The sequence below is a fragment of the Budorcas taxicolor genome, chromosome 7 (assembly GCF_023091745.1).
Source record: "Budorcas taxicolor isolate Tak-1 chromosome 7, Takin1.1, whole genome shotgun sequence".
In the NCBI taxonomy this organism is placed as follows: Eukaryota; Metazoa; Chordata; class Mammalia; order Artiodactyla; family Bovidae; genus Budorcas; species Budorcas taxicolor.
The window spans coordinates 95053530-95074503 of record NC_068916.1 but is presented as its reverse complement, the minus strand read 5'-3'; the positions used below and the strand labels follow the sequence as shown (position 1 = coordinate 95074503).

General features: G+C 41.5%; 1 protein-coding gene across 1 annotated transcript in view; it reads left to right on the top strand.

Moving 5' to 3' along the window:
• The window catches only part of PCSK1 (proprotein convertase subtilisin/kexin type 1), a 50710-nt gene that overhangs the window by 13448 nt on the left and 16288 nt on the right, over positions 1–20974 (top strand). The window contains exons 6-9 of the mRNA XM_052643657.1: positions 4683–4771; positions 7956–8128; positions 9152–9364; positions 11820–11920. Coding sequence (XP_052499617.1) covers positions 4683–4771; positions 7956–8128; positions 9152–9364; positions 11820–11920 — 576 coding nt within the window. The remainder of the gene's footprint in view (positions 1–4682; positions 4772–7955; positions 8129–9151; positions 9365–11819; positions 11921–20974) is intronic.

The window sequence follows — 20974 nt, the reverse complement described above, 5'->3', positions numbered from 1 at the left end:
AGGTACCATTTACTTTCCGTCAGTACCATTTATTTCTTCTAGCATTTATCTTTTAAAGGGGTCAACCACAAGCAGCCCTAGAGGTTAGAATATTCCAGTAACAACACAATAGGAGCCATGAGGAGGGGCCCCCTTGGAGGAAAGTGGGATGTCCCAGAAACTTAGAGCAGGACTCCCCCAGAAAAATGTTCAGCCATATTTCTGAGTGAGAGCAGTGTGGGACTGGGAGGAACTTCTATCCTTTTACAGCAGTACCTTGCAATGTTAGCCTGGCTGATAGTGAGAGCTTTGCCAATCACCAGAAAGGAGGATGGCTTTGAGGAAGTCGCTCACCTCACTCTGCCTCTATTTGTTTTTTATTTTTTTTGTCTCAAAACAAGGTGACAAGATCCCTGTTTACCTACTGTCCTAAAAGAAACAACCTAAGGAAATGGGCAATAAGTGCTGAGAAGAAAAGGGCATTCTTCCTAGAATGAACTAGAAGTGACAACTCTCATTCCTTTCCCTTGGTCAAGACTAAGAGGGAAATCTGCTCTCACCCACATGGGTTCAGCTGAGGAGACTGTTAGCTGGAGGTGTCAGGCCAGCCTCTTTCTTAGGCAGTGTGCCTTGGGTCTGGTCCAGGATCCAACGTGGGTGATGATTCGTGTGGCAGATGCACGATAGGTGAATACCTGGTGAATGATATTCTTGGAGTTTTGTACTTGTGAAAAGGGGAACTCAGATGTCCTTCTTTCCCACTGCCAAACAAAAGAGACTTGCAATCATGGTACTGATGATAGCCAATTCACAGAGTTTCAAAGGCCCCAAGGTAGCAGCCTATACAATTTGATTTAATTTGTGCCTGAAAACTATGAGCTTCTAGAGCATAGCAGACCATGGGCCATGCACATAGTATAGGGTTAGGGTAGCATAGCCAAACACTTAAGAGCACAGACTTTGCAGTTAGATTTAGATCAATTCTTAGATCTTTCACTTAATAGCTGAGTGACCGTGAGCAAATTATTTAACTTCTTTGTGACTAGTTTTATCTTCTACTGTGACAGACTTTTATTTTCTTGGGCTCCAAAATCACTGCAGATGGTGACTTCAGCCATGATATTAAAAGACACTTGCTCCTTGGAAGAAAAGTTATAACCAACCTACACAGCATATTAAAAGGCAGGGACACTACTTTGCTGACAAAGATCTGTAGAGTCAAAGCTATGGTTTTTCCAGTAATCGTGTATGGATGTGAGAGTTGGATCATAAAGAAAGCTGAGCACCGAAGAAGTGATGCTTTTGAACTGTGATGTTGGAGAAGACTCTTGAGAGTCCCTTGGACTGCAAGGAGATCAAACCACTCAAGCCTAAAGGCAATCAATCCTTAATATTCACTAGAAGGATTGATACTGAAGCTCCAAAACTTTGGGCCACCTGATGCAAACAGCTGACACATTAGAAAAGACCTGGGGCTGGAAAGACTGAAGGCAGGAAGAGAAAGGGATGACCCAGGATGGGATGGTTGGATGGCATCACAGACTCAATGGACTTGAGTTTGAGCAAACTTCTGCAGATGGTAAAGGACAGGGGAGCCTGTTGTGCTGCAGTCCATAGGGTCACGAAGAGTCAGACACCACTAAGCGACTGAACAACAGCCAAAGAGATAATGATGGTACCTATTTCATTGGGGATTTGTGGGGATTAAATAGGTTTATATATATAATTGACTTGCATAGTGTCTGGTACATAGAACAAGTTAAACATGTACTATGATAATGATGATTAAGGCTTCTCATTTAGCAACTAAGGTAGAACTCCTTTCAGTGAGGAAAAAAGCATGACAAGAATAATATCATCTGATAAGAGCAGAAGCAGAGACAAGTCAATTTTCTGAGTCAATTCAGAATCTGCTATTTGAAAATTACACAAAAAGCAACTATATCTCAGGGTCCTCTTGATCATCAACCAAAAAGCTAACATCCCCATCATTTATCAAAAGGCACAATAAAAAATAGAGTTAGTTACCCTTCCAGCATAGTGTCAGAAATAAATCCCTTAGGTTTAGAAAATGAATTGCCCCATTTTGTTTTGGCCATCATAGCAGTTAGAGACCTATTATCTTCCAGTTCCAAGGGCTTTATCTCTCCAAACTATCTGTGTTGCTGCTGTTCTTTATTACTATGTAAATGAAGTTAATAAAAGCTGCATTTGAATTCTTCTCTGCAAATCAAGAGAGGCATCACTAAATAACAAAATCTTAAAAGTGCAGGTAACTCTTACTAGTAATCTAGCATGAATTTGTAATCAATATTTCAAAAATTTCAGATTATTTTTCTAGCTATGTAACATATATGGCAAGGATATTTAACAAGTGCCATGGTAGTCTTTAAATTACCATCTGAAATAATTTTTTAAAAATAAATGTGTTTAAATGCCAGTTACAACCATTGTGTTCTAAGATAGTAGAGGTTGCTTTTACCCCAGAGGCTGATTTAAGGGAAGAAAGCCATATGTCTAAAAAGAATGACATGGAAGCACTTTGATAAAGTCTTCTTTTTCTCAAGGTACGGAGGTGAGAAGTGAGGATAAGAGGAGGGAAAGATATCAATTCCTATTTGTACATGATCCTACATTTTTTTTAAAGAAAATAGTCCTTAGCATGTAAAGAGAGATAAATAATGGGTAGTGTCATGTTGCATCATTTATAGGACAGAGGTATAGTGCTGGAGATGTCTGCCCACAGGCTGATTCTGTAAGCTCTATCTATCCACCTAGAGACCTTGCTATCTTGGACCCTGTCTTCCATTTTGTATGAACAGAAATTCAGGTGGCAGTGACTTCTGGTAGCATATTTCTCAGAGGATGGCAACTGAATTTTCCCTTCTACAAAGGTAGAGAGGGCTAAGCCCCCAAAGAAGCATAAGATGCCTTCTTCATGTTCAATATGCATGCATTTTGCAGAGAATGAATGTATATTGGTCAGGACAGCTTCAGTTGCAAGTGAGAGAATCCTAACTTGAAAATGGAGATTTTAAAATATTTTTTACCCAAGAGACGATCAGCTGCAAGCACGGCAAGATCCAGAAACTCAAATAATATGCCTTGAGGACACCTATTACTCTATTTCCATCTCCTAGCGCTGCTCACCTCTACTTAGCTTCATTCTCAACAGAGAATGCCTCATAGCAAGATCCACAAGGCTCACATGGAACTTAAAGCATCAGTTCTTGAAAGCTGTCTGGGAGGACAAATCTCATGATAGAGACTCACAGTGAGTGGCTGAGGGTTACTTCCCCAAATGGGAAAATGCTGGAAAACCAAAAAAAAGTCGGTGCCTGCTTCATCAGGGAAGACTGTGAATTGCATTGTTCTGACTTAGGACTCCTATTCAGTATTAAAATAAAGGAGGCCATCATTCAGTGGAAGGAGACCAGGAAATCATCTTTGGTATTTTAGGTAAAAAAAGAAAAGTGAAACAGGTTTATTTTATTTTTATTTTTTGGTTTTTTATTTTTTTAATTTTAAAATCTTTAATTCTTACATGCGTTCCCAAACATGCACCCCCCTCCCACCTCCCTCCCCATAACATCTCTGTGGGTCATCCCCACAGGTTTACTTTAAAAGACCAGTCAATTAAGAATTTTTCTATTTCATTCTGGCCTAAATTAATAGATGTCCAGTAGAGTAGTAATCAGAAGGAGCCGGCTGACATTTGCTCAGACCTAACCCTTGCTCTTTTCCCTCTGTGTCAGCATATGTGGTCAGCGGCTCCTCCAAAGGCGTCCACAGCCTTCATGCTGCTCCTGGGAGCTTTCACAATGGAATAAAGGCATGAAGCAACCAAGTTCACATTAAAGTTCCCTCAACTTTTTGACCTTCCTGAGGTCAGGAAGGTGACAGGAAAAGATAATCACTAACTCTAGAATTTCAGAAATGATACTTTAACAGTAGACTTCGGTCTGTTTAAGAGATGGATTTTCTTTTCCCCCAAATGTTCTGAAGTTGTAAATTACCCTCATCGTCTGGTTGCAAAACGTGTCTTGTTCAGGCTGCTGGTCCCAATTAGAGTTGCAGGAGCACCCTGGCATCCCAAATAGCCTGGAGTGCCTTGTTAAAAATTTTGAAATCCCCTTGGGACCAGGAAACCTTCGGATGTTTTAGTCTGGTGTATGGTTAGAAGAGGAGAGGAGGTCTTGAGAGGGGGCTCTGTTCTACATATCCCCCTAAGACTGGTCCAGATTAACCTGATCCAAGGAAGTCACCAGTGAGGGGGGAGGGAAGGGGTCACTTCAACACCAAAAACATGGGACTGAAACCATTTCCTTCATGTGGTTTCTGAAAGTGTCAGAGCTGCTCATAGTAAGTATTAATAGCTAACACTTCCTGGTTCTTTCTGTATACCAGCCACTGTTCTAAGTGTTCTGCATACTTAGTATTTCATGGGATACCACATCTTTTGGAGGAACAGTCACTTTCCCAAGGTCATATCCCTAATTAGTGGCAGAAGCTAGAATTTAAACTCATATACTTGGGCTCAGGTACTTGTTCCCTTCACCTATCTACATGTCATCTAACACTGATGGGATAAAAACTGGCAACAAGGCTGACAAAAAGTAGTATATCCATGGACCATCGATTTGTATGCAAAACCAATGTTTGCCCTCATTTACATTTTATAAATTCTATTTTCTCATCCTCAGACATGGGACCAGATGTGCAGGAGAAATTGCGATGCAAGCAAATAATCACAAGTGTGGGGTCGGAGTTGCATACAATTCCAAAGTTGGAGGTAAAGCAGAGGGTTGTTCCCATAGATTCACGCTTTGAGTCTTGTGTAAACTGGTGTAAATGGGGTAGGCTGAGGGGACTTTTCAACAACCAGAGGAAGAAGTGAACCCCATGCAAAATTTGCTACAGAACTTGAGTGTGATTTGAAATGTACAAATCAATGGATCTGAGTTCTCAGAAAATGATACCTGAATAAAGCCCATACATCTCTTTTGGGGGAGGAGGGGGAGGATGGAAATGTTGAATAGCTTTCAAAGCAAATCTGATTTTCTCTGTGTTCTGATTTAGAAGGGCTTGTTACTGAGTTCTGGCTAAGAGAACAGAAGGAAAAAGGTAAATTTAGGCAAAGACTTTCCCTGCCTCTGGGTTCTGTAGTCCTTCAGTTCACAACAAAGAACAGTCAAAAAATAAATAAAAAGAATGCATATGTATTACAGAAAGAAGACAAAGGTTATCTGTAGTAGCAAGAATTTAGAATCTCTGGTTGTTTCAATGTCTTTATGGGTAAGCATATGGTAAGTTCCATCAGCACAATTTGATAAAGGAACTATTTACAAGAGTTCAAGGGAACTGAACAGCCATGTGACTGTTGTAAGCAGATGTTACCACCTTCAGACCTAGTGGAGCCAAGGGAGGAAGTAGTCATGGAAACTGGGAAGAGAAAGCTGTGGCCACAAGAGACAGCCACAGGACAAGAGCTGGGGCCTGGAGCACAACAGCAGAGCTGCTTAGAGGCAGGGAGGATCCTGAAAGGAGCACTTCCTTCTCCCCTCACCCCCCAGCCTCCTGCCGCCCTGTCAGTCGGCAGACACCAGCTTGAAGACAAGGGAGCCCACTGCTGCCATCCACGTTCCTCTGGATCTGCAGGGGGTCAGAGAGAATAAAGCGCTTGCCTCTTCTCTTCACACTAGCCCTTTCTCTGGAGCTCATGGATACACTATTAACTTTGCATTTAATTTGTTTTCTAAAACCACAACAAAAAAGATTCATTGTAGAATATGGCCAGGAAGGTGAGACTCTTTCAAGCTCTACATGAGCATACCTTGAATGTGGTTTTGTAATCCTTTTCAGAAATCAAATAAATATACATCCTAGCATACAGAATGCATCTCTCACTAACACAGCACATACTCCTAGGTTTTAGGGGTCTTTCCTGAGTCCTTTGATGCCAGTGTTGTCAAAGTGACACGTTAATCTACAGAAAATGAAGGCAGGAGCACAAATTACATAATCACCTACAAAAAGAAAGCACTTTCTAAGGAGTGATAAACAAAGTAGCTATAGTCTGTGAGAGAATCATCTCACCCTTTCATTTTACAGAGGAGGAATCAGAAGCAAGATCCTCAAGGAAACTAAAACATACCTACTGTGTGTCCATCATTTAACTCCCGAGACAGGATGGATCTGAGTGCCAGATTTCTGGGCTTCAAGTCCCAGCTCCCCAGTTGCAAGCCATGTGGCCTTGGGCAAGTCCCCATCCCTCTCTGACCTCGGTCTCTCTCCCTGGGAAAAATTACAGCATCCACCTCAAATGGTTCTCATATGGATAGATAAGTTCACACACTTAAGGCCTGTGTAATAGTAGCTGCATACAGTATATCCTCAATGCACATGTTGCTGCTGCTGCTAAGTTGCTTCAGTCGTGTCCGACTCTGTGCGACCCCATAGATGGCAGCCCACCGGGCTCCCGCATCCCTGGGATTCTCCAGGCAAGAACACTGGAGTGGGTTGCCATTTCCTTCTCCAATGCATGAAAGTGAAAAGTGAAAGTGAAATCGCTCAGTTGTGTCCGACTCTTAGCGACCCCATGGACTGCAGCCTATCAGGCTCCTCCGTCCATGGGATTTTCCAGGCAAGAGTACTGGAGTGGGGTGCCATTGTGATCAAACCCATTTTACAGTTGAAGAAACTGAGGCACAAAGAAGTGGCTTGCCCAAGATCACAGAACTAGCAAAGAGTAAAGCTGGGACTTTTTTTCCCCAAAAATGCATTTTAAACAATTTTCTTAAAAAAATAAATATGACTTCTACTAGTCATGTCAGCTCCACGTTCCTTTACCTATGCTCCATCGTAAACAGTAGTGTGAAAACCTAAGGCTGTGCACTCCATCGCATCATTAGCCTGAAGCCAGCAATAACCAGGTAGCTGCCGGTATCTGTCTAAACTGCTTTTGCCTTCCTGGCTCTTGCGTCCATGAGTCTGATGATGGGTGACAGCCTGTTGGAAAGCACAACGAGCCACTGCACCTGCCTTCTCCTGATGAAAAACGATTCCCCCTCAGGAGTGAAATCCATGGCAATGATTTCATCCTTGAAATTATTTAGGAGAAAAGGAAGCATGTTCTTTTGCAAATGTTTCTTAGCAAACACATAAAAGAATGGCCTGTGGGTTATTTTTAATCAGTGCTTAGAAACAGGAGTTCTTTCCCTATTTGTTAGTCTCCTTTTGTGGTAGGTCTTCTCAAGCTGCCCGGGCTCCCATACAGAGCCCTTTGTAAAGCGCTGGCTGGGCCACAGCCGTTCATGGTATAGTCATGAGCAGGCATGTTGACAGAGGGTTGTTTGATGCCTCTTTCTGAAAACTATCCCGTCATTTTCAGGTTATTAGGTCAGCAGGGGGAAGGGAGACTTTTTTTTTCCCCAGTGGAAAAATAAGCCTCTATTCTTACTGATTATACTTTAGCTTTTTGAAAAACATTTCATTTTGTATTGGGGTATAGCCAATTAACAAACAATGTTGTGATCATTTCAGATGAACAGCAAAGGGACTCAGCCATACATATACATGTATCCACTCTCCCCCAAACCCCCCTCCCACCCAGACTTCCACATAACACTGAGCAGAGTTCCCCATGCTACACAGTAGGTCCTTGTTGGTTACCCATTTTAAATACAGCAGTGTCTACATGCCCATGACATTTTTATAACTGACAACAACCATGCCCACTGCATAGCACAAATAGTTACCTCTAAAGGGCAGATAAAGAAAGCTTCTGGAGGGAGTGACTTGTATCTTCCCATGGTGCTGTTAGCAGCTGGGTCACAGGCATTTGGGATATACAATGGTTACCCTGTTTTTGACTCTTTGGAGAGTCCTTTGAAGAATAAAATATTGAGAGCCTTGTGCCATCCTGCATGCACACACTGACATCAACATATTTTGTATTTGTCTGTTTTGCTGTTCAGGCATAAGAATGCTAGATGGCATAGTGACCGATGCTATTGAAGCCAGCTCAATTGGATTTAATCCTGGGCATGTGGATATTTACAGTGCGAGCTGGGGCCCTAATGATGATGGGAAAACTGTGGAGGGGCCTGGCCGACTGGCCCAGAAGGCTTTTGAATATGGTGTCAAACAGGTGAGATACTTAACACAGACCCAAGTGAAATGAAACCTGATCACTGGAAAAGGAAAAGAAGGGAAGAACGCTTAGCTTATGTGCAAAGAAATGGTTGTGAATTTCTTGCTGCTGTTAATGATTTGAGCTGCATTTAGGGGCCAAATCATTCTTCAGAGGGATGGAAGTTAATGTTTTCCCCATTTGGGCCTGACATTCAACAGATATTCATTCCTCTTAGAATATTTACTTAAAAGTACTCTGGATAGGTCCTTTCTCATTTTCCTGCTGCTTCTGAATGTCTACACTAGGTAAACTACTCCCCAGACTTCTTTCAGATACTCTGAAAAGGCACCCTTTAATTCAGGAACGTGCCGCCTCCCTCTCTACACATGCCTGGTGGACACTTGTGCCTTGGTTGTGTAGCTCTAAAACTGGGTTTGAGGGCATCCTTGCCAAGATTCTAAGGCCCAGTTCTGCACAGGATGAAACAAAAGTAGAAACTTTGGAGAGCACAAATTGAAAAACCATAGAAAGAGTAGCCTTGACGAGTTCCATTCAATTGAAGAGTCCCTTTTAACGCAGCTGCAAAGCAGATCTGAATAATGCCTGATTTTGTCACGCTGTCAGCCAGAAGATTCAACCAGAAATGAAGAGAGGAAGTTCAAAGACTCAAATGGAGTGACATAAGCCAAGGGAATGGCCAATAATAATAATAATAATAATAATAATAATAATAATGAGTGAGTGCTGAAGGCCAGATTATGAATCCACATAATAAAGAAAAAAAGAAAAGTCCTCACTTCACACCATCCCAGAGAGGAGGATGGAGGAGGACCAGCACGCCAGAGCCCACCAGGGGCTTGTAACACACAGTCTCGGGAGAGTCCTCCTGCTGGAGGACCTGGAGACAAAACTGATCACAAATTCCTGTCTCTGAGAACTTCATGCACGCATTTATATACTTCTCAGGGATTTTATTGGGAGATGACAGCGATCTCAGCAGATGATAACAGACATGGTAAATTTTGGCTTTTCCTTTAGGGCAGACAAGGAAAGGGCTCTATCTTCGTCTGGGCCTCTGGGAACGGGGGGCGTCAGGGAGACAACTGTGACTGCGATGGGTACACGGACAGCATCTACACCATCTCCATCAGCAGTGCCTCGCAGCAAGGCCTATCCCCCTGGTACGCAGAGAAGTGCTCCTCCACGCTGGCCACCTCGTACAGCAGCGGGGACTACACTGACCAGCGAATTGTAAGCTGCTTTTTCCGCCTCTCTGCTTAGGTAGGAGAGCACGGTTTGCCTTCCAAAGGATCCTTGGGTCAGATGGATTTGCTTAAACTTCCTGTCTCAGTTGGGGAGACTCACACGTTACTCACCTGAAGGGTGGGTGTGTATTGGGAAGTCTTCTCTCTCAGGGATAATGATACATCTGCTAAGATGCTGTTACCCCTCGGTCATGTCTAAACTCAGCCCTGAGAAGCCACCAACTTGTCATTCAATGACCGAGACTCCAAATGGCTCTTCAGCTTGTGTGATGCCTCCCTGCAAACAGCCTTAAAGGAGATTTTAGGGTTGTGGGGGCTTATCACCCTGGTACTTGTTGATCCTTTAATAGCAGGGAGAATGTCTGACTTGCCCTTTAGTGGATGATAAAAGTATGGAGCATGCACCAGCTATGTCTCCTAAGAACGGATGACCTACAGGAAAATAACAGCCTAAGTTTCCCCTGAGGTGAACTTCTCAGCATCCGAATAAGCAGCTTAGGAAGGTTATATGCTCAGAGAGCATCTCCAGCCCACGCTTGGCTGTGCCTTCTCTTCCATGAGTCAGACTGCCAAGGGCAATTATTGGATTTCCCTTCAAGGGCACGATGATGAAGGGCCATTCGGGGGCTTTGAGAGCAAAGAGAGGCACTTTTAATTTAAAAATGGAAAGCCTCAAACTTAACTCCTGACACAGAGAAGAATCAACTAGCTAAAGCATGTAGATCTTAATAAAATAATAGGTCAAGATCTAATTAGATTGTGGGTCAACCCCCTAATAATTAGCCTTTGGAATGTGTGTAAAATTCATATTAATGACATCTCAACACAATTGTCAGAATTAAGATCTTCATGCAGGACCACTCTGCAACCTACTCTAGTTAAGACAGTAAAACTGGGGTCTCAACTTGGAAGCCCTGGCCTCCCTCTCATTCTGGTAGTTTCAATTACTCAAAGAGACAGTGACATTCTACCCATGGACTCTTGACAGCAGAGATAACTTAGAGCCTTTGAAAGAAGCCTATGAGACATGTGTCCGGCTTGCATGCACAGCCTCCAGCTCTTAATAAACCCAAGGGTGTCCAGAGTAGCTTTTCAAAAAAAATGGCCTGTTGTCCATTTCAGAGTCACCATTTCATAGACAGACCTCATCTGAGCTGCTCTGCTCTGAAGAAGGAGGAAGAATTTGCATCTTCATGAAGATCCCTCTTTTTAGGTACACAAGCCATAGAAGAGACAGCTGGTGGCTTCTATTTGAGACAGTTGCAGTAACGCAGCCTTTGTCTTACGCAAACCTTTTCCTCAGCACAGTCATCTCTGGGGGCTTACTTACGTCAGCAGGTGAAAAGGGCAAACTTGCTTCTGTAGCCCTCGGAGGAACAGAGCCACTATCACTGGAGATATTCAGTGACTCCAAGTGGGAAGCTAAAGGAGGTGATAATGGAACAAATTATTTTTTTACACTTCTCTCCCACACATTGAAATCTCTAGCTAAAAATCACAGTGCAAGAGCCTGGGTGGGTGTCTTGCTAGCAATCCTTTGGCCCAACTTCTGGTTCAACCAACAATACTGTGGTCCTTAAGGAAGACAAATTGGAAGTCTTTTTGGTTTCTTCCCTTCGTTTCAGCAACCTCTTCAGTAAGCTAAAATTAGCCCGGGTAATTCCTTACGTGCAATGCCATTGTGTGAAAATTTGCTTTCACAGACAGGATCTCATTTCAGCTTCAGAATATGAGTCAAGAAATGTCAACCTCACTTGACAGACAGGGACAACCAAGTGACTTGCCATGGGACACATCTGCTGAGTGGCAGGTTTAGAATTTGAGCCCTGATCTGTGTCTAGCACACTTTCATTTGAAAAACTCACCATTTTCAAAGTAAAAACATGATGCTAACTCCCGGCCATCAGAAGACATCAACAGTGAGTGCAAGCGAAACACACTCAACACGTTTTGCGCAAGTAGTTCAAGTGGCCAAAATCAGCACAACTTCCTTTTGCTGAAGAGGCAGTCAAATGTCAATCTGAAGGTAATGGGGAATTGGGCATGAGGCAAAATTTCTAAATATGCCAGGCCAAACACAATGGACCTGATGATTAATGGGCCAGCATGATTCACAGCGATTCTGAAACAGTCCTTTTTACAGACAGCATTTCATTTGGGAATCTCAGTAGAGAAAAAAAAAATTCACAGTAGGAGGACTTCATCCCCAGAAAAGGCATTCTGATGCCAGAATTATAGACAAGTTGCATATAGAGGAGAGGGAGCTAAAATATCAGCAGATGGCAAACATCCGCCTGTGGCCCAGAAGAGGAAGTAGCGAATCGAATCAGCTGGCCTTCCTGATCAGAGCAGATGCAGCCCTTGGTAGGGTTAACCCCCAGGGACAGGATCACACGCCTCACATGTTCTCCCACATTTCTTTCTCTCCTGATACCCCCCAGACAAGCGCTGACCTGCACAACGACTGCACGGAGACCCACACGGGCACCTCAGCCTCTGCACCCCTGGCCGCGGGCATCTTCGCTCTAGCCCTGGAAGCAAAGTAAGGCCCAGAACGCTTCTAATCACCTGTAAAAAGCTGCTTTTCCTTCTTTTTAAATAGCATATATTCTTTTCTGAATAATGGTATTAGAAGAAAACTACCAAAAATAATAAGTTCTCTTCCAGTTAACATCTTGAGGTAGGTTTCATGCACACTTGTCTTACAAAATTGGGATCTTAATTCACACACTATTCTGTAAATTTTTTTAAGCCTTTTAAAAATTTATTTATTTTACTTTACAATACTGTGTTGGTTTTGCCATACATCAACATGCATCCGCCACAGGTGTACATGTGTTCCCAATCCTGAACACCCCTCCTACCTCCCTCCCCATACCATCTCTCTGGGTCATCCCAGTGCACCAGCCCCAAGCATCCTGTATCCTGAATCGAACCTAGACTGGCAATTCGTTTCTTATATGATATTATACATGTTTCAATGCCATTTCCCCAAATCATCCCACCCTCTCCCTCTCCCACAGAGTCCAAAAGACTGTTCTACACATCTGTGTCTCTTTTGCTGTCTCACCTACAGGGTTATCATTACCATCTTTCTAAATTCCATATATATGTGTTAGTATACTGTGTTGATGTTTTTCACTCTGTATAATCAGCTCCAGTTTCATCCACCTCATTAGAACTGATTCAAATGTATTTTTTTTAATGGCTGAGTAATACTCCATTGTGTATATGTACCACAGCTTTCTTATCCATTCATCTGCTGATGGACATCTAGGTTGCTTCCATGTCTTGGCTATTATAAACAGTGCTGTGATGAACATTGGGGTACACTTTTCTCTTTCAATTCTGGTTTCCTTGGTGTGTATGCCCAGCAGTGGGATTGCTGGGACATAAGGAAGTTCTATTTGCAGTTTTTTAAGGAATCTCCACACTGTTCTCCATAGTGGCTGTACTAGTTTGCATTCCCACCAACAGTGTAAGAGGGTTCCCTTTTCTCCACACCCTCTCCAGCATTTATTGCTTGTAGACTTTTGGATCACAGCCATTCTGACTGGCATGAAATGGTACCTCATTGTGGTTTTGATTTGCATTTCTCTGATAATGAGTGTTGTTGAGCATCTTTTCACGTATTTGTTAGCCATCTGTATGTCTTCTTTGGAGAAATGTCTATTTAGTTCTTTAGCCCATTTTTTGATTGGGTCGTTTATTTTTCTGGAATTGAGCTGCATAAGTTGCTTGTATATTTTTGAGATTAGTTGTCAGTTGCTTCATTTGCTATTATTTTCTCCCTTTCTGAAGGCTGTCTTTTCACCTTGCTTATAGTTTCCTTTGTTTTTTTTTTTTTTTTTTTTTTGATTTCAGTTTTATTTTTTATTTTTTATTTTTTTAATTTTTTTTAATTTTAAAATCTTTAATTCTTACATGTGTTCCCAAACATGAACCCCCCTCCCACCTCCCTCCCCATAACATCTCTGTGGGTCATCCCCATGCACCAGCCCCAAGCATGCTGTATCCTGCGTCAGACATAGACTAGCGATTCAATTCTTACATGATAGTATACATGATAGAATGCCATTCTCCCATATCATCCCACCCTCTCCCTCTCCCTCTGAGTCCAAAAGTCCGTTATAGACAGCTGCGTCTTTTTCCTGTCTTGCATACAGGGTCGTCATTGCCATCTTTCTAAATTCCATATATATGTGTTAGTATACTGTATTGGTGTTTTTCTTTCTGGCTTACTTCACTCTGTATAATCGGCTCCAGTTTCGTCCATCTCATCAGAACTGATTCAAATGAATTCTTTTTAACGGCTGAGTAATACTCCATTGTGTATATGTACCACAGCTTTCTTATCCATTCATCTGCTGATGGACATCTAGGTTGTTTCCATGTCCTGGCTATTATAAACAGTGCTGCGATGAACATTGGGGTACATGTGTCTCTTTCAATTCTGGTTTCCTCGGTGTGTATGCCCAGCAGTGGGATTGCTGGGTCATAAGGGAGTTCTATTTGCAATTTTTTAAGGAATCTCCACACTGTTCTCCATAGTGGCTGTACTAGTTTGCATTCCCACCAACAGTGTAGGAGGGTTCCCTTTTCTCCACACCCTCTCCAGCATTTATTGCTTGCAGATTTTTGGATCGCAGCCATTCTGACTGGTGTGAAGTGGTACCTCATTGTGGTTTTGATTTGCATTTCTCTGATAATGAGTGATGTTGAGCATCTTTTCATGTGTTTGTTAGCCATCCGTATGTCTTCTTTGGAGAAATGTCTATTTAGTTCTTTGGCCCATTTTTTGATTGGGTCATTTATTTTTCTGGAATTGAGCTGCATAAGTTGCTTGTATATTTTTGAGATTAGTTGTCAGTTGCTTCATTTGCTATTATTTTCTCCCTTTCTGAAGGCTGTCTTTTCACCTTGCTTATAGTTTCCTTTGTTGTGCAGAAGCTTTTAATTTTAATTAGGTCCCATTTGTTTATTTTTGCTTTTATTTCCAATATTCTGGGAGGTGGGTCATAGAGGATCCTGCTGTGATTTATGTCGGAGAATGTTTTGCCTATGTTCTCCTCTAGGAGTTTTATAGTTTCTGGTCTTACATTTAGATCTTTAATCCATTTCGAGTTTATTTTTGTGTATGGTGTTAGGAAGTGTTCTAGTTTCATTCTTTTACAAGTGGTTGACCAGTTTTCCCAGCACCACTTGTTAAAGAGACGGTCTTTCATCCATTGTATATTCTTGCCTCCTTTGTCGAAGGTAAGGTGTCCATAGGGATGTGGATTTATCTCTGGGTTTTCTATTTTGTTCCATTGATCTATATTTCTGTCTTTGTGCCAGTACCACACTGTCTTGATGACTGTGGCTTTGTAGTAGAGCCTGAAGTCAGGCAGGTTGATTCCTCCAGTTCCATTCTTCTTTCTCAAGATTGCTTTGGCTATTTGAGGTTTTTTGTATTTCCATACAAATTGTGAAATTATTTGTTCTAGCTCTGTGAAAAATACCACTGGTAGCTTGATAAGGATTGCATTGAATCTATAGATTGCTTTGGGTAGTATACTCATTTTCACTATATTGATTCTTCTGATCCATGAACATGGTATATTTATCCATCTATTAGTGTCCTCTTTGATTTCTTTAAGTGTTTTATAGTTTTCTATATATAGGTCTTTAGTTTCTTTAGGTAGATATATTCCTAAATATTTTATTCTTTTTGTTGCAATGGTGAATGGAATTGTTTCCTTTATTTCTTTTTCTACTTTCTCATTGTTAGTGTATAGGAAAACAAGGGATTTCTGTGTGTTGATTTTATATCCTGCAACTTTACTATATTCATTGATTAGCTCTAGTAATTTTCTGGTGGAGTCTTTAGGGCTTTCTATGTAGAGGATCATGTCATCTGCAAACAGTGAGAGTTTTACTTCTTCTTTTCCAGTTTAGATTCTTTTTATTTCCTTTTCTGCTCTGATTGCTGTGGCCGAAACTTCCAGAACTATGTTGAATAGTAGTGGTGAAAGTGTGCACCCTTGTCTTGTTCCTGACTTTAGGAGAAATGCTTTCAGTTTTTCACCATTGAGGATAATGTTTGCTGTGGGTTTGTCATATATAGCTTTTATTATGTTGAGGTATGTTCCTTCTATTCCTGCTTTCTGGAGAGTTTTTATCATAAATGGATGTTGAATTTTGTCAAAGGCTTTCTCTGCATCTACTGAGATAATCATATGGCTTTTATTTTTCAATTTGTTAGTGTGGTGAATTACATTGATTGATTTGCGGATATTGAAGAATCCTTGCATCCCTGGGATAAAGCCCACTTGGTCATGGTGTATGATCTTTTTAATGTGTTGTTGGATTCTGATTGCTAGAATTTTGTTAAGTATTTTTGCATTTCTGTTCATCAGTGATATTGGCCTATAGTTTTCTTTTTTTGTGGCATCTTTGTCAGGTTTTGGTATTAGGGTGATGGTGGCCTCATAGAATGAGTTTGGAAGTTTACCTTCCTCTGCAATTTTCTGGAAGAGTTTGAGTAGGATAGGTGTTAGCTCTTCTCTAAATTTTTGGTAGAATTCAGCTGTGAAGCCGTCTGGACCTGGGCTTTTGTTTGCTGGAAGATTTCTGATTACAGTTTCAACTTCTGTGCTTGTGATGGGTCTGTTAAGATTTTCTATTTCTTCCTGGTTCAGTTTTGGAAAGTTGTACTTTTCTAAGAATTTGTCCATTTCTTCCACATTGTCCATTTTATTGGTATATAATTGCTGATAGTAGTCGCTTATGATCCTTTGTATTTCTGTGTTGTCTGTTGTGATCTCTCCATTTTCATTTCTAATTTTATTGATTTGATTTTTCTCCCTTTCTTTCTTGATGAGTCTGGCTAATGGTTTGTCAATTTTATTTATCCTTTCAAAGAACCAGCTTTTGGCTTTGTTGATTTTTGCTGTGGTCTCTTTTGTTTCTTTTGCATTTATTTCTGCCCTAATTTTTAAGATTTCTTTCCTTCTACTAACCCTGGGGTTCTCCATTTCTTCCTTTTCTAGTTGCTTTATGTGTAGAGTTAGGTTATTTATTTGACTTTTTTCTTGTGTCTTGAGGTATGCCTGTATTGCTATGAACTTTCCCCTTAGCACTGCTTTTATAGTGCCCCACAGGTTTTGGGTTGTTGCGTTTTCATTTTCATTCATTTCTATGCATATTTTGGTTTCTTTTTTGATTTCTTCTGTGATTTGTTGGTTATTCAGAAGCGTGTTGTTCAGCCTCCATATGTTGGGATTTTTAGTAGTATTTCTCCTGTAATTGAGATCTAGTCTTACTGCATTATGGTCAGAAAAGATGCTTGGAATGATTTCAAATTTTGAATTTACCAAGGCTAGATTTATGGCCCAGGATGTGATCTATCCTGGAGAAGGTTCTATGAGTACTTGAGAAAAAGGTGAAATTCATTGTTTTGGGGTGAAATGTCCTATAGATATCAATTAGGTCTAACTGGTCTATTGTATCATTTAAAGTTTGTGTTTCTTTGTTAATTTTCTGTTTAGTTGATCTATCCATAGGTGTGAGTGGGGTATTAAAGTCTCCCACTATTATTGTGTTATTGTTGATTTCCCCTTTCATACTTGTTAGCATTTGTCTTACATATTGCGGTGCTCCTATGTTGGGTGCATATACACTTATAATTGTTATATCTTCTTGGATTGATCGTTTGATCATTATGTAGTATTCTTCTTTATCTCTTTTCACAGCCTTTGTTTTAAAGTCTATTTTATCTGACACGAGTATTGCTACTCCTGCTTTCTTTTGGTCTCTATTTGCGTGGAATATCTTTTTCCAGCCCTTCACTTTCAGTCTGTATGTGTCCCTTGTTTTGAGGTGGGTCTCTTGTAGAGAACATATATAGGGGTCTTGTTTTTGTATCCATTCAGCCAGTCTTTGTCTTTTGGTTGGGGCATTCAACCCATTTACATTTTAGGTATTGAAAAGTATGATCCTGTTGCCATTTACTTTATTGTTTTGGGTTCTGGTTTATACACCATTTTGTGTTTCCTGTCTAGAGAATATCATTTAGCATTTGTTGGAGAGCTGGCTGGGTGGTGCTGAATTCTCTCAGCTTTTGCTTGTCTGTGAAGCTTTTGATTTCTCCTTCGTATTTGAATGAGATCCTTGCTGGGTACAGTAATCTGGGCTGTAGGTTATTTTCTTTCATCACTGTAAGTATGCCTTGCCATTCCCTCCTGGCCTGAAGAGTTTCTATTGAAAGATCTGCAGTTATCCTTATGGGAATCCCTTTGTGTGTTATTTGTTGTTTTTCCCTTGCTGCTTTTTAAATATTTGTTCTTTGTGTTTGATCTTTGTTAATTTGATTAATATGTGTCTTGGGGTGTTTTGCCTTGGGTTTATCCTGTTTGGGACTCTCTGGGTTTCTTGGACTTGGGTGCTTATTTCCTTCCTCATTTTAGGTAAGTTTTCAACTATTATCTCCTGAAGTATTTTCTCATGGTCTTTCTTTTTGTCTTCTTCTTCTGGGACTCCTATAATTCGAATGTTGGAGCATCATATTGTCCTGGAGGTCTCTGAGATTGTCCTCATTTCTTTTAATTCATTTTGCTTTTTCCCTCTCTGATTCATTTATTTCTACGATTCTATCTTCTACTTCACTAATCCTATCTTCTGCCTCCGTTATTCTACTATTTGTTGCCTCCAGAGTGTTTTTGATCTCATTTATTGCATTATTCATTATATATTGACTCTTTTTTATTTCATCTAGGTCCTTGTTAAACCTTTCTTGCATCTTCTCAATCCTTGTCTCCAGGATATTTATCTGTGATTTCATTTTGATTTCAAGATCTTGGATCATTTTCACTATCATTATTCGGAATTCTTTATCAAGTAGATTCCCTATCTCTTCCTCTTTTGTTTGGTTTGGTGGGCATTAATTCTGTTCCTTTACTTGCTGGGTATTCCTCTGTCTCTTCATCTTGTTTACATTGCAGCATTTGGAGTGGCCTTTCTGTATTCTCACAGTTTGTGGAGTTGTCTTTATTGTGGAGTTTCCTTGCTGTGGATGGGGTTGTATCAGTGGCTTGTCAAAGTTTCTTGGTTAGGGAAGCTTGTGTTGGTGTTCTGGTGGGTGGAGCTGGATTTCTTCTCTCTGGAGTGCAAAGAAGTGTCCAGTAATGAGTTATGAGATGTTAATGGTTTGGGAGTAACTTTGGGCAGCTTGTATATTGAAGCTCAGGGTTGTGTTCCTGTGTTGCTGGAGAATTTTCATGGTATGTCTTGCTCTGGAACTTGTTGGCCCTTGAGTGGTGCTTGGTTTCAGTGTAGGTATGGAGGCATTTGATGAGCTCCTATTGATTAATGTTCCCTGGAGTCAGGAGTTCTATGATGTTCTCAGGATTTGGACTTAAGCCTCCTGCTTCTGGTTTTCATTCTTATTTTTACAGTAGTCTCAAGACTTCTCCTTCTATACAGCACCATTGATAAAACATCTAGGTTAAAGATGAAAAGTTTCTCCGCAGTGAGGGACACCCAGAGAGGTTCACAGTGTTATATGGAGAAGAGAAGAGGGAGGAGGGAGTTAGAGGTGACCCGAATGAGATGAGGTGGAATCAAAAGAGGAGATAGCAAGCTAGCCAGTAATCACTTCCTTATGTGCGCTCCACAGTCTGGACCACTCAGAGATGTTCATGGAGTTATACAGAGAAGAGAAGAGGGAGGAAGGAGACAGAGGTGGCCAGGAGGGTAAAAGGGGGAAATGAAAAGGAGAGAGACAGATCCAACCAGTAATCAGTTCCCTAAGTGTTCTCCACCATCTGGAACACACAGAGATTCACAGAGTTGGGTAGAGAAGAGAAGGGGGCGGGGGGGGGGGGGGGGGGGGGAGGAGACAGAGGCGACCTGGTGGGAAAAAACAGAAAGTCTAAAGGAGAGAGCAGTCAAGCCAGTAATCTCACTCTCCAGTAAAAATAGGTACTGAAGATTGGGTTTTTGAAGGTACAAAACTGATAACAAATACCAAAAAGCAAAGATTAAAAATCTAGAGTAGAGGTTGGATTTTCAAAAACACAATATTAAAGAAAAAAAGAAGAAAAAAAAGTCACAAGAATTATTAAAATATATATATATATGAAGTTTGCTTTAAAAATAGAGTCTTTTTTTTGGAAAAGTAACAGTAGGTTATAAAAATGAAAATTAAAGGAGTAATACAGGACTTAAAAATTTTTTTTTAATTAAAAAAAAGAAAAAAAAAGAGAAAAAGAATGATCGTAAAAATAGTAAAGATATATCTAGGACTTTCTCTGGTGTTTTGGGCAGTGTGGGGTCAGTTCATTTTCGGATAGTTCCTTGGTCCGGCTTATATTTCTCAAGATATATAGGCCCCTTCCTATGTAGTCGGTACTAACAACAGGGTTTTAATCTATTGCACCTGTCACTTCCAAGGTGGTTCCCTCTGTTTTAGCTTCTGTTTGCTGGTCTGTTCAGTGTCTGATTTCCGCCCTGACACAAGGGGGGCGGTGGTGGACACTTTTTTTTAGGCTCACTTATTCAGTCGCGCTGTGGGGAGGGAGGGACGCTGCAAACAAATAACACTAGCATGTGCTCGCAGTGTCCCAGCCACGCTGGGCCTGCCACCGCTCACTGTGCACACAGCTCAGGCTCTAGGTTGCTCCTCCAGGAACTGTCTGAGGCCAGCCCTGGGCTGCATGCACCTCCCAGGTCTAAGCCGCTCAGGCTCAGGCACTCATGTAGTCCTGAGGCACAGACTCGGCTGGGCCTGTGTTTTGTGCCCTTGCCAGGTCCGAGTAGCTCAGGTGTTTGGCAAGCGTGGTCGCTGTGACTTATTGCCTCTCCCGTCCCTGCTGCTCAGTTTTCTGGGTGTACAACTGACGCAACTTCTCCGGCAGATGATGACTGTCCAAAACCCCAAGAAGTCTTAGTTAGCAAAGAAGCCTGCTTGCAGTTTGGTAGATAATGTCTCTCTGGGGCTGTGATTGCCTCCTTCTGGCCCTTCCAGCTCTGGCTGCCTGTCACTGGAGGGGGATGATCTGCAGCTGGCTAATTCTGTTCCATCCTTTGTTCTGTGCATGGTCCTGGTGGTGTCTTCTGTTAGAGGTTTACGTGGTAGCTATCCCACAGTCTGGTTTGTTAGCCCAAGTTAGTTCGCTCTGGTTACCCTCAGGGCATTTGGGCCCGATCCTTAAAAAGCAATGCAGCCCGTGCTTCCCTGCCCAGCCCCTGCTTGCTCATGGCGGATGCAAGCATCTGCACTGTTTCTCTGCTGGGGGAGTTACCGTTGGGCTTGTAATCTGTGGGTTTTAATTATTTATTTATTTTTCCTCCCTGTTATGTTGCCGTTTTGCTTCCAAGGCTCGCCACAGACTCGGCAGTGAGAATGTTTCCTGGTGTTTGGAAACTTCTCTCTTTTTAAGACTCCCTTCCCAGGACGGAGCTCCCTCCCTACCTCTTTTGTCTTTTTTTTTTTTTTGTCTTTTATATTTTTTCTTACCTCTTTTCGAAGACAATGAGCTGCTTTTCTGGGTGCCTGATGTCCTCTGCCAGCATTCAGAAGTTGTTTTGTGGAATTTACTCAGCATTTAAATGTTCT